Raw genomic sequence first — 11,432 nt, forward strand, 5'->3', positions numbered from 1 at the left:
CCCACTGAGCCATCTCACCAGCCCTTTTTTTTTTTTTTTTTTTTTTTTTTTTTTTAAATTTTAATAAGTGACAGTTGCCTTTTTTTTTTAAAGATTTATTTATTTATTTATTATATGCTTTCTGTTGTGATAAAACACCATGAATAAAAGCAACTGGAGGAGGAAAGGCTTGGCCCTCATAACCGTAGTCAACGCTGAGGGAAGTCAGGGCAGAGAATAAAATAGTGCTAGATCATAACAAAACCATGCAGTTGAGGGTTTATTCTGTACAGTCTTGGGAAACCAAGTAACTTGCCTTGAAACGGGTATCCAGAAGAGGTAAAGAAGGGAGGCCGTGGTTACTCTGCTATACTTTGCCTAGTGTCTTTCTCTGTTCTCACCTTACCCTTCCAGTGAGTAAAAATACGATCTTTTTTCTTTTTCTTTCAGGGTTTCTCTGTGTAGCCCTGGCTGTCCTGGCACTCACTCTGTAGACCAAGCTGGCCTTTTAACTCAGAAATCCGCCTGCCTCTGCCTCCCGAGTGCTGGGATTAAAGGTGTGCACCACCACGCCCAACTGGGTGTTGTTCTCTTACCTCTTGGCTGAGTCTATGGATTCAGCAGACCTTACTTGAGAGTTGGTGTGAAACTGAACATGATAAATGATCCTATACAGTTTGTTCTGTCATTACCTTATGATGGCTCTGTCTTTGTGACGATGAAGCTCATAGGCTCAGAAGAGTCCTCTTTCTAAGGCTCTGTCACAGCCATGCTTGATAGAAGAGTCAGCATGAAGATGGGTAAGGACTGTGTTACTCTAAAGCTGGTTTCCCTTTATCATGTGACCAGAAGTGTTCCTCTCCTAGCTAGATTTCTGTACTTTTGAGTCCAAACGTGAGCTTTCTACTTACATCTGTGACTGTTTGCATACTACAATGGCAAGTTGAATGCATGTAACGTCACTCAATAGCAGAATCTAAGTACTTACTTACTGAGTCTTCAAAGGCAAATGTATCGGTGTGTAAGTAAATCAGACATTATTTGTTCTGTCTCCCATCATTAATGTAAAGACACTGAGAAGAGATGAAATTGTCTGTCATTTATCTTATTCTCCCACCTCAGCCCAATCCCATGTGTGATTTTACCAGGCCAGTGCTTCATGGACTCCCTCAGGGATCCTCCAGGTCAGGGGAAGGTAGACCTTTGAAAGTCCTTTCTGATGTCTGGCCTGCGCCAGGCATTGGATGCGATGTGATATGTGATAAGCCACGGCTCATTTAGAGTAACCATAGTGAGTCTGCTCTTTGCCTGATGCTCTCTCAGAACTACTCCCATTTGTGCTTGTTTGAAGCAAAAAGCTTGCTTGCTTTTTGAGATGGACTCATGTATTTTAGATTGGTGTCATACCCATTCTGTCTAGCCAGTGGTGACTTTGAAATCTTACTTCTACCTCCCAGATCCTAGGGTTATAGGTATATGCCACAACACTATTTGTGTGGTGCTGGGGGCTGAGCTCACAACCTCTTGCCTTGAGGGAAATATCTTTTACTTTTTTTTTTAATTTATGTATTTATTTATTTATTTATTATATGTGAGTATACTGTTGATGTCTTCAGACACACCAAAAGAGGGCATCAGATCCCATTACAGATGGATGTGAGACACCCTGTGGATGCTGGGAATTGAACTCAGGACCTCTAGAAGACCAGTCAGTGCTCTTAACCGCTGAGCCATCTCTCCAGCCCAAGGGAAGCATTCTTACCAGTCGGAATTCATGATCTAGTTGAGCCATGGCCTCAGCCCTGTAATTCATTCTCAATAGTAACTACCTTTCCTATACTAAAGTTGAGAAGTCAGTCAGTGATCTTTCCTCAGTTAAGTGTTTCTTCTACAAAAAAATGAATAAAAAGCTGATCGTCAGGGTGCTTGCCTCAAGTCTGGCTGTCCAAGTTCAGTCCTCAGAGCTCACACACATAACTTGCTCCTACCAGTTCTCCTCTAGCCTCCATACTTGTACCATGGCGTATTTGTACATCCACATGCTAAATAAGTCTTTATGTGTCTGTGTTCTACAGTCATGGACATTGAGTTGGTGCCTACCCCCACACACACACACACCCTACCCCCGTGCATGAATACTTACAGTGCTTTACATCTCTTTCCTCAGGTCAAATACCAGGCCCTGGCTCCATGATGCCTGGGCAGCCCATGCCAGGTCGCATGATCCCTGCTGTGGCAGCCAACATTCACTCTACTGGGAGTGGCCCTACCCCTCCTGGTATGCCTCCAATGCCCGGAAACATCTTAGGACCCCGGGTACCCCTCACAGCACCAAACGGCATGTGTAAGTAGCACAGTGGGAAGACATTACCCCAGCATCCTGCTTTGGAAGCTACAGATAAGGGAGAAATGCTTTCTTCATGAGATGTAGCAAGCCATAGACAGTCTAGCCTGCAACAGTGAGTTGTGGGAGAAAACGTTTTGGTGTGAACACTCAGGTTGTGTACTCAGTACTGAGATCTGTGGGGAAGCCACTGATTCTGTCACTCATGATTAAACCTGACTAGTTTGAATTTCATCTGACATGCATAGTTCCTGGCTGTTCTTTCCCCTACAAGAACTTTTATGCTGTGGAATTAAAGGTGGTAAGTAGGGAAAAAGTGAAGTCCAACCAGACCTAGTCCAATTAAAGGGTACACTCCTTTAACCCCAGTGCTCAGGAGCAGAGATGCTTGCGAGGCCGTCCTGGTGCATATATATGGAGCTCCAGGTTAGCCAAGGCTACATAGTAAGACTCTCTCTTAGAGGGGGGGGGTGGGGAGGGAGGGAGGAGAGAGGGAGAGAAATAGAAAGAGTGAATGAATGAGAATGAATGTGAGAATGAGAGAATTGGTTTAAAGACAGGAGTCAGCTCTTGTAGCTATTCTTGATACTTTGGTAGTTCCTGCATAGACTTGAAATGAGATGGTTTAGGAACTGCAAAGAAAGAATACCAGGTAAAGAGGTGCTAGCGACATTCAGTAGCATCCCTCTGAGCTTGTGTTGGGAGCTCAGGTCATTTCTCCCATAAGCCCTCCCCCTACCCCAGCCCAAGCCTTGACCTCCACAGAGTTACATGAGAGGCTGTGATCTCCAGCTAGGTAGAAATGCTCAGTGAGAAGGATCCAGCCATAAGCTCTGATTCCTTAAGATCCTGTATGTGGCCAGAAATTAGCTCCTGTTCACAAAACAATAAATGACAAGAATCCTCTGCCTGCTGGGCAGAGGCAGGCAGATTTCTGAGTTTGAGGTCAGCCTGTTCTACAGAGTAAATTCAAGGACAGCCAGTGCTACACAGAGAATCTCTGTCTCAGAAGAGAAAAAGAAAAAAGAAGAAGAAGAAAAAAAACATAATCCTTGACTGCCTACATGAGCTTTAATTAGGAGAATGAGTGAATGAAAAAACTTTGATAGGACTGTTCGTCTCTTATTGATGAAATGTAACCAATAGCCTTAAGCACTGCTATACTATGACTTCCTGCTATAATGGACTGAGTTCTAGAACAATGATCCAAAATACACTCTGTTTTGTTTTGATTTGTTTTTTAAGTTGGATAAATGTCAGCAAAAACTATAAGCTATAACTGGTGGGATGTCTCAGCAGGTCAGGACTCTTGCACCCAAATCTGACATCATGAGTTTGATCCCTGGGGACCTGCATCATGGAGGAAAGAACTGATTCTCACAAGTTGTCTTTTAACTTTAACACACGCTCTCGCACCAGCAAGCCATGTGCACGCGTGCACACACACACACACACACACACACACACACACATGCAACAGCTACAACAGGGAACTTCAAAATCCTTGGAATGCACTGTAATACTCCAGGAGACTTCTTGCAGAGAAGGTGGCTTCATGCAGAGAAGCATGTGAATCCCAGAGGCTGAGACAAAGTCGATACACAGAAGAATGTCTTACATTAACTGAATTTATAGAATCTGGCCCATATGAAAAGTTATCTCCCTTGAGCTTGTGGTCAGATAGCATAGTAGAGTGGGTAACAAAATCACCTCCCAGGCAAGGCTGAGTTGGCTTTCCAAGAGAGCAGGCCCAGGTTGTCCTCTCTTTGTCATCAGACCATGACACTGGACTTGCAGACACTTGTCTGCTCGGTTTTGACTTTCAGATTCTATTCTGAAGGGCCCTCGAAGGAGTCCCTTGAGAATCCATGTGGAATCCATGTATCAGGAGTGGTCTTTAAAGAATCTGGCCTTCTGACTTGGCTCTTGGACTCTGCATGAGTAGCTTCCTGTCCTCAGGACGTGGGATCTTCTACTCAGAGATCACAAAGGGAGGAGATGATTGGATTCAGAAAGCTTTCAAACGCTGTAGAGATTTGATAAAAACCTCATGGGAATATAGACGGGTGAATTCCTGATTAGTGTAGCTGGGCTTTAATTATTTGTTTGATATGTTTTCATTTCTGGCAAGAGCTAGAGGTTTTAACGTCTTAGATTAAATGATCTCTAGGGTTCCTTTGTACACTAAAGCAGCTAGAGTTGAAATAGAAAAGAACCCCAGACACTCAGGCTAATTGTTCCCTTCAGGACCTGACCTAGTTTGGGCCAGAAATCCAAGGATGGCAGTTGAAGGCCTCCTAAGAGTACCCAGCTTGTCAGCAGCTGCCTCAGTGGGGTTCTATGGCTCTGGTAGAAACAGCTAATCAGCAAGAAGTTATTGATATCTCTCCTGTGCCCAGCTAGGATAGACACCATGGAATAAAGAAAGAGTTACAGAACTAGCCCATGAAGGCTCTGATTATTTAATGGAGAAACACAATTAGAACAATTAGAATACAATAAAATGTAAACATAATTAACATAAATGTCTGGAGTGGTTCTTGAAATGAGTGGTCCTTGGAGAAGGGTGGGTGAACTCCGACATGCCCCTCCTCTCTCTTAGGCTAGGGTGAGCAACTTCAGCAGCAGTCGGCCGGCTTCTATGCACTTGACCTGTGAACAAGCCTATGAACCAGTATTGCTTTCCTGCTGCAAACAAAGTTACTTCCTGAGGATGGTGGTGGTGCATGTCTTTAATGCTAGCATAATGGCTGAGGCAGGCAGATCTCTGAATTGGAGGCTAGTCTGGTCTGCACAGCAAATTCCAGACCAGACCAGACCACATGGCAAAATCTTGTCCCAAAAAAGGAAAAAAAAATCCTTTCTGTTCCCGTTAAGTGGACTTTCCCAACCGTCCCCTTGTTTCCAGCAATGACGAGTTACCTTGAATGTGTTTGCAGATCCTCCTCCACCACAGCAGCAGCAGCCGCCTCCTCCTGCAGATGGGGTCCCTCCACCTCCTGCTCCAGGCCCACCCGCCTCGGCCACTCCCTAGCCTGGAAGATACAGGAGCCTCCACAGCCACCACAAGCTGGAATGGGGATGGCAGGACTTGTGTCTCAGCTTCCTTGGTTTTCTTGCAGGATTTTTTTTCACAACCCCAAGCACAAGTCCCATGTCTCTCCACTCCCTGATACTTCTTGTGTCAGGTCCTTAGTTGATACTCATTGGAAAGCCTGTGGTGACTGGTGTGCTCTGGTCATTTAAAAAGTACCATGTGTCTCCCCTGTCCCAGTGTGACAGGTGTTGGCAGGTGGTCTGCAGGTCCTGTTGTGTTGACATTAGTATTCTCTCTCTCTCTCTCTCTCTCTCTCTCTCTCTCTCTCTCTCTCTCTCTGCTTTGTCTAAGGCTTCAATGTATAATCCTCTATAATTATTGTCCTTTCTTCCTTTGTTATGGTTGTTTTTTAAGGAAAGTATCCTAAGTTAATAGAAACCAAAAAAATGGTAATGGGCAGAAAGAGATAGCCACAGAGGGATACACCTTAAGGCATTATAAGTGACCTTATTTCTGCTTATCTGAGCTAAGAGTGGTGCTACTGATAAAGTCCCTGAGACTTGTCACACATAAATGCACCAAGATGAGAAGAGCTGGGGAGAGAGGGGTATCCTTTTGATTTAATTTCCTGGTGAGGACCATGAAGGATGTCACTGTGCCTGGAAGAACACTCCACTGTACCTAGTATGTGATAGATAGCAAGGAGCACAGCGTTACAACAAGCCCCCCCCCCTTCCTTCTCCCGCCATTCTGGTTGTCTGTGCAGGAGATTTGCAGGATTGGAACAAGATGGTTGTTTTCCCAAGGGCAGCGTGAGCTTTCAGAGTTGGGGTTTGGGGAGGCATTTGCTGGGTTTCCCCAGTCTAACAAAGATAAAGGGTCTGGGGCCCTACCTACAAACCTTTAGGAATCCTTTCCAAACCTCCCAACCTTCCCCAAATACATAGGGCTTACCCTCGCCGCCCCAATGAATGTTCCAGACAAACGTTACATGTTTTTTAAACCTTCCTATAAGAAAGGAAAAAATGTAAAATGGGTTAAGTAGATTATGTTAAACATTTTATCTCATGCAGCTTGGTTGGGGTGGGGGTACAGATCCCTAAACTACCTCTTGCTGTAGCCAGGGTGATGGGGTTCTTAAGCAAGCGGCACTGAGGTGCAGAACGGGAGTGGGAATGCTCACACGGGATGAGCAGCCTCCTGGACCTCACATTCCATCTGTTGTCACAGGGTTATGGAGACTGTGCTGATGGCACAAGGACCTCACTTGGCTCCAGNGTGCAAGGCTGTAAGGTTTGAGTGCCATCCCAGAGGAATTGCCACCAAAAAAAGCCTTAATCTGAGCCTGTATCTACCCCTGCTGATGAACAACTAGATGGGTTTTGGTTTTGCCAGCTTCTTTCCTCCCTCCCTCCCTCCCTCCCTTCTGTCTTTCCATTAGTAACAAAAGGGTGTTTTTGGCAGAACTTTAAGTGGCAGTTTCATTCTTGAGAGTGCAAGGTAGAGCACCTTATGGGTGTATTTTCTATGTGTGTTTTAAAGCTTTATGTATGAGAGCTATAGGTAGGCATTTCTTAACAAAAAAACCTACAGTTGAGATTTGCCTTTAAGACTCTTGGTTTGCCTCTAACCAGGAGCCCGCATCACCGCCAGGGTCCTGGAGCTAGAGCTAAGGACTCCAGAGTCTTGGGGTGGAAATGGAGATGCGCTTGTTCCCTGGGTGCTTGTTTTTCTCATTTGCCTCCAGGAAAACCCCAGTGTCTTCTGACTGCAGCCAGGGTTGCCCTCCTTCCCTCCATTCTCTCCCAAAGTAAACTGACTCCAGCACTTGCCTTCTCCCCCAAGTCCTAGTGGAAAGACAGGACTCCGGTTGTCTGTAACCTGGGGTCTGTGATGTGATCACTTCCCAGTTTTGAGAGATGCAAGTGGGAATAATTTTACATTGTTAATAATCTATAGAACCTAAGTTCAACACAGCTCTTTCCATGACTGTCAGTTAGGTATCATTCCTGTAATAACACCCATCCAGTTTTATGAGGGGCGGGCTTGGATACTGTGTGGTTTTTGTACAAATGTGTTTCTCAGTGTTGGTTTTTGGGTTTTGTTGGGTTTTTTTGTTTTTGTTTTTTTTTTAGGTTTTGTTTTAATGAGGGAAAGGAGCTTTGAGAGTTTGGGAGAAAATGAATGAAAGTGGCTTAATGTCCCTCGTTTTCATTGAATAAATGAAATACCATTTATGAATTCTAGTCCCATTCTCTGCATTCATCCATTCATTTCTAGTGTGTCCTGTAAAGAAAGAGTACTCAGTCTCACTGGGCCTGGTTAGATCTTGAAATGCCATTGCTCAGGGCCTTTACACGGTGCTTCAGTGTGAATGGATGCCTTCCCGTTCATTCAAAGAAAGATGAGGAGAGGCTCTCCAGAAGGACGGTAACCTAACGGACATCCTGCCTCCTCCCGGGGGAATAGCCCTAGTGAGCCAGAGTTAGTCAGGTAACCCGAGCTCTTATCAGCCTGATGACATAAGTTCAATCCCTTGGCTACCCACATAGTGGGAGAGAACTGACTCCCAAGAATTGTCCTCAGGCCTTCACATGCACACTAGTATTACATACATATATATTTATATGGGTTTTATTTTTAAGATAGAGTCTCACTGTTGTACCGTCTTGTCTGGCCTGGAACTCACTATACAGATCAGTCCAGTCTTGCACTAACAGACATCCATCTGCCTCTTGAATACTACAATTAAAAACAAATACCACCACATCTGGCTTTAAATTTTTTCTTCTTAAAAAGGTTATGTAGGGGCTGGTGAGATGGCTCAGTGGGTAAGAGCACCCGACTGCTCTTCCGAAGGTCCGGAGTTCAAATCCTAGCAACCACATGGTGGCTCACAACCATCTGTAATGAGATCTGACTCCCTCTTCTGGAATGTCTGAAGACAGCTACAGTGTACTTACATATAATAATAATAATAAAAAAAAAAGTTATGTAGTAGTATGAAACTCTACAAATCCTTTTTAGGACATTTTAGCCAATAAAAATAGGAGATCGTGCTATGTTTGAAGTGTATAGCCTTACATACAAGTGTATCACAGCTGTAAATAAAGTAGCCAGGCTGTGCCACCAGAATAGCGGCATTTCGCATAGGGCAAGCATCCTTGAAGAAAATTTACAGTATCCCGATGGCAGAAAAGGCATTGTGGTACAAGCAAGACCTATCCAAAAAGTTTTTTTTCCTGGAGAAAACTGAGAATGTAAAATCTGAACTGAGTGGCCTATAATTTCTGTATGCTATCCTGAATTCAGTTCCTAGTGTGAGCTGCAGCATGGACTCTGATGTGCTGCCTATAGAATCCTGGGGCTGGGGAGGGATTAGACTTTATTAATCCTGGGAACGTGTATCTATCATAAAGGGCAGAGACGAATGGATCTCTTGTGACCCCACCTAGGGCTACATAGTGAGGTGGAGGAGGACTTAAGTCCTGATTGTGACAGAGACCTTATACCAGGTTGCTATAAAGAATGGTTGATGAGCCCGATAGTAGTGCCTCGTACCTTTAATCTCAGCAGGAATGGAGAGACAGGCGAATCTCCAGAACAGCCAAGGCTACACATCTGGGAAAAAGCAGAAGAAAGAATGGATAACGGGGGCCAGGCGTGGTTGGCATGGTAGACTTCTTTTATAGCTTTTGCATTTTCAAAGGGCTGAAGACCACTGATAGTGGCCTAGCTGTGGTAACACTTTAATCCCAGCACTGGCAGGCAGATCTCTGAGTTTGAGGACAGCCAGAGCTACACAGATAATCTCTGTCCAGGGGATGTAGGGGTGGCTAATGAGAGGGAAAATTTAGTGAACCCGTTACAATTAATACCCTTGTATCTTCTGGGACCAGCCGACTCTGTTCTGACTCCTGGGAAAACCAGGGGGTTCCTGAGTTTGCTTTTCTGCTATGCAGAAATTAGAGGTAGCCGGTTGTGGTGGCACACGCTGGTAGGATTTGCTGAAGGAGGCAGAGGCAGGAGGTTCAAGGCCAGCCTGGGCTACACATTTAAAAAAAAAAAAAAAGAAAGAAATTTGGAGGTAATCCTTAACCACTTGTCCACGCCCCCCACCTCTGCCAAGCTTTTGAATGCTCTTGTAGCTTCATGGAGAGCAGCCATGTAGCCTGTGCTGACAGTAGCTTTGCCCTCCGTAGGAAAGACCACCTGCCCTAAAGATAGTTTGTGAAAACCTTAGCAAAGTAGTGACAGTACCGTAGGCACCTGACAGTAAGGGAACTAGATCTTTCTCCTTCCCTAGCTGCCTGTGGTCTGCTCTCCTACGGTCACACGGAGCAGGTGTGGGGCTGAGAGGTCGTGAGTCTGGCTTGGCCTTGACACTGACAGACTTCTGATAGCCATCTGGATTGTAGCATCCCTGCCTCCATGTCCACTCACTTGCTGTTCATTGAAACAGACCTTCATGTATCCCAGGACAACCTTCAGCTTCTGATCTTCCTGCATCTACTGACCCATGTGCCACCCAGCTAAGGGTCATCTTACTCTGCAACATCTTCAGGGTTCCTGAGAAGGCAGCAGGTGTCATCTGCATTAGTTGAGTTGTTTTCTCCCAACTGTCCTGGCTTTAGAGTTAGTTAATAAATTCAAAATCCCTTTGCATCATAATAACAAACCATTGCCTGGCAAAATAACCACACACACACCCCAGGTTTGTGATAACCCTTTTCTGAAATGAGAACACTCAGTCTCTGTGAGGAAAGTTTTGTCAACACAAAAGCCCTTTAGCCCGTCCCTTCCTACCAGAATGGTGTGAGTAGACCTATTCCTAGTAGCCCATTCTGCACCCCACCCCCCCACAAAAGCAACCGGTTGTCTCCATGCCTAAGATCAGAAGCTTGATCATTCTGTGATGGTCGTTACTAACAGCTAGGCATACCTGTACTCCTGGAACGTGGGAGGTAGAGACAGGAGGTTTAGGAATTTAAGGTTGGCTTCCGTTCTGTAAAGATTGTTGCCAACCTGGGTTATGAGGGAAGGTCTCAAGGGGCTGAAGCATTAAATGCCCAGGTAAAAGTGGATGCTGGGCTGGGTAAGGAGACAAGGCTTCTGTTGTCCTACTCTGCGTCCTGCTCCTTCTTTTGAAATGCAAGAAAGGAAATGAGGGTCTGTAGAGCACACGCAGCTGTAAATAAACAGTTGCACACGCAACTGTTTGTAGCAACAGTTCCAGCGCTTCTGCCTCTTCTGACGTCTTGGATACCAGGTGTGGGTGTTGTGCAGATACTTGCAAGCAAAACACCCATGCACATAATTTTAAAGGGTGAAATAAGAAGCCTCCATATTCAGATGAATACAGCTTTTAAAAGGAAAGCCAAAATTTCAATATGTTGGTGTTTATACTGAGGATTTAAAGTCAAATTGATGTTCTCCATCCAGACCAAATTCTGTGTGGCCCATGGTATGGGAGCAGTGGTGGTAGCATCAGTGAAGCAGGTGTCTTTTCTGCACTTAAGGGTGTGTACGGCAGTCATGGAAATGGTCTTTATGGCTCGCTTGGCTTTGGAGACAAATTAGCAAAACAGTAGAAAAGAGGCATGAAGAAGCCATTGCCATACAAAGCATGTGTAGCGCCCAGATGGCACATGATGTGAATAGAGGACACGTGAAAGCTATAGATAGGCAGTGGTGGTTTCCTTGTTCTAGTTCTCATATCACTTCTTAAGCCTTCATGCACGCACACGCCATACATTTGACACTGCTTCCCAGATCCTTTCAAGCTGGAGTCTCCAGTGACTAACTTCGGGGACACACAGAATAGATGCTAAATCTTGCTCTTCTCGACACAGAATGAGCTTTTACCGTTGGATTTATAGGCATTGCCCAATTACTCTGTTCTCAATGTTAGGGAGGAGCAGAAGGCCAGAGGTCTGCTTGCTTGCTTGCTTGCTTGCTTAGTACCAAATTGGTGCTGGATATATAGCTCACTGACATCACTTTACTTGCATGCACAAGGCCCTGGGTTCAGTTTCAGACAACTTAAACAAAATTGAAAAAAGTGGTAGCAGA

General features: G+C 45.0%; 1 protein-coding gene across 1 annotated transcript in view; it reads left to right on the forward strand.

The window, feature by feature from the left end:
* The window catches only part of Smarcc1 (SWI/SNF related, matrix associated, actin dependent regulator of chromatin subfamily c member 1), a 110,038-nt gene extending 102,096 nt beyond the window's left edge, over window positions 1–7,942 (forward strand). The window contains exons 27-28 of the mRNA XM_021171250.2: window positions 2,147–2,323; window positions 5,263–7,942. Of these exons, the coding sequence (XP_021026909.1) occupies window positions 2,147–2,323; window positions 5,263–5,357 (272 nt within the window). The 3' untranslated portion in view covers window positions 5,358–7,942. The remainder of the gene's footprint in view (window positions 1–2,146; window positions 2,324–5,262) is intronic.
* The last annotated feature ends 3,490 nt before the right edge of the window (window positions 7,943–11,432 follow it).

Source organism: Mus caroli, chromosome 9, assembly GCF_900094665.2.
Source record: "Mus caroli chromosome 9, CAROLI_EIJ_v1.1, whole genome shotgun sequence".
Taxonomy (NCBI): domain Eukaryota; kingdom Metazoa; phylum Chordata; class Mammalia; order Rodentia; family Muridae; genus Mus; species Mus caroli.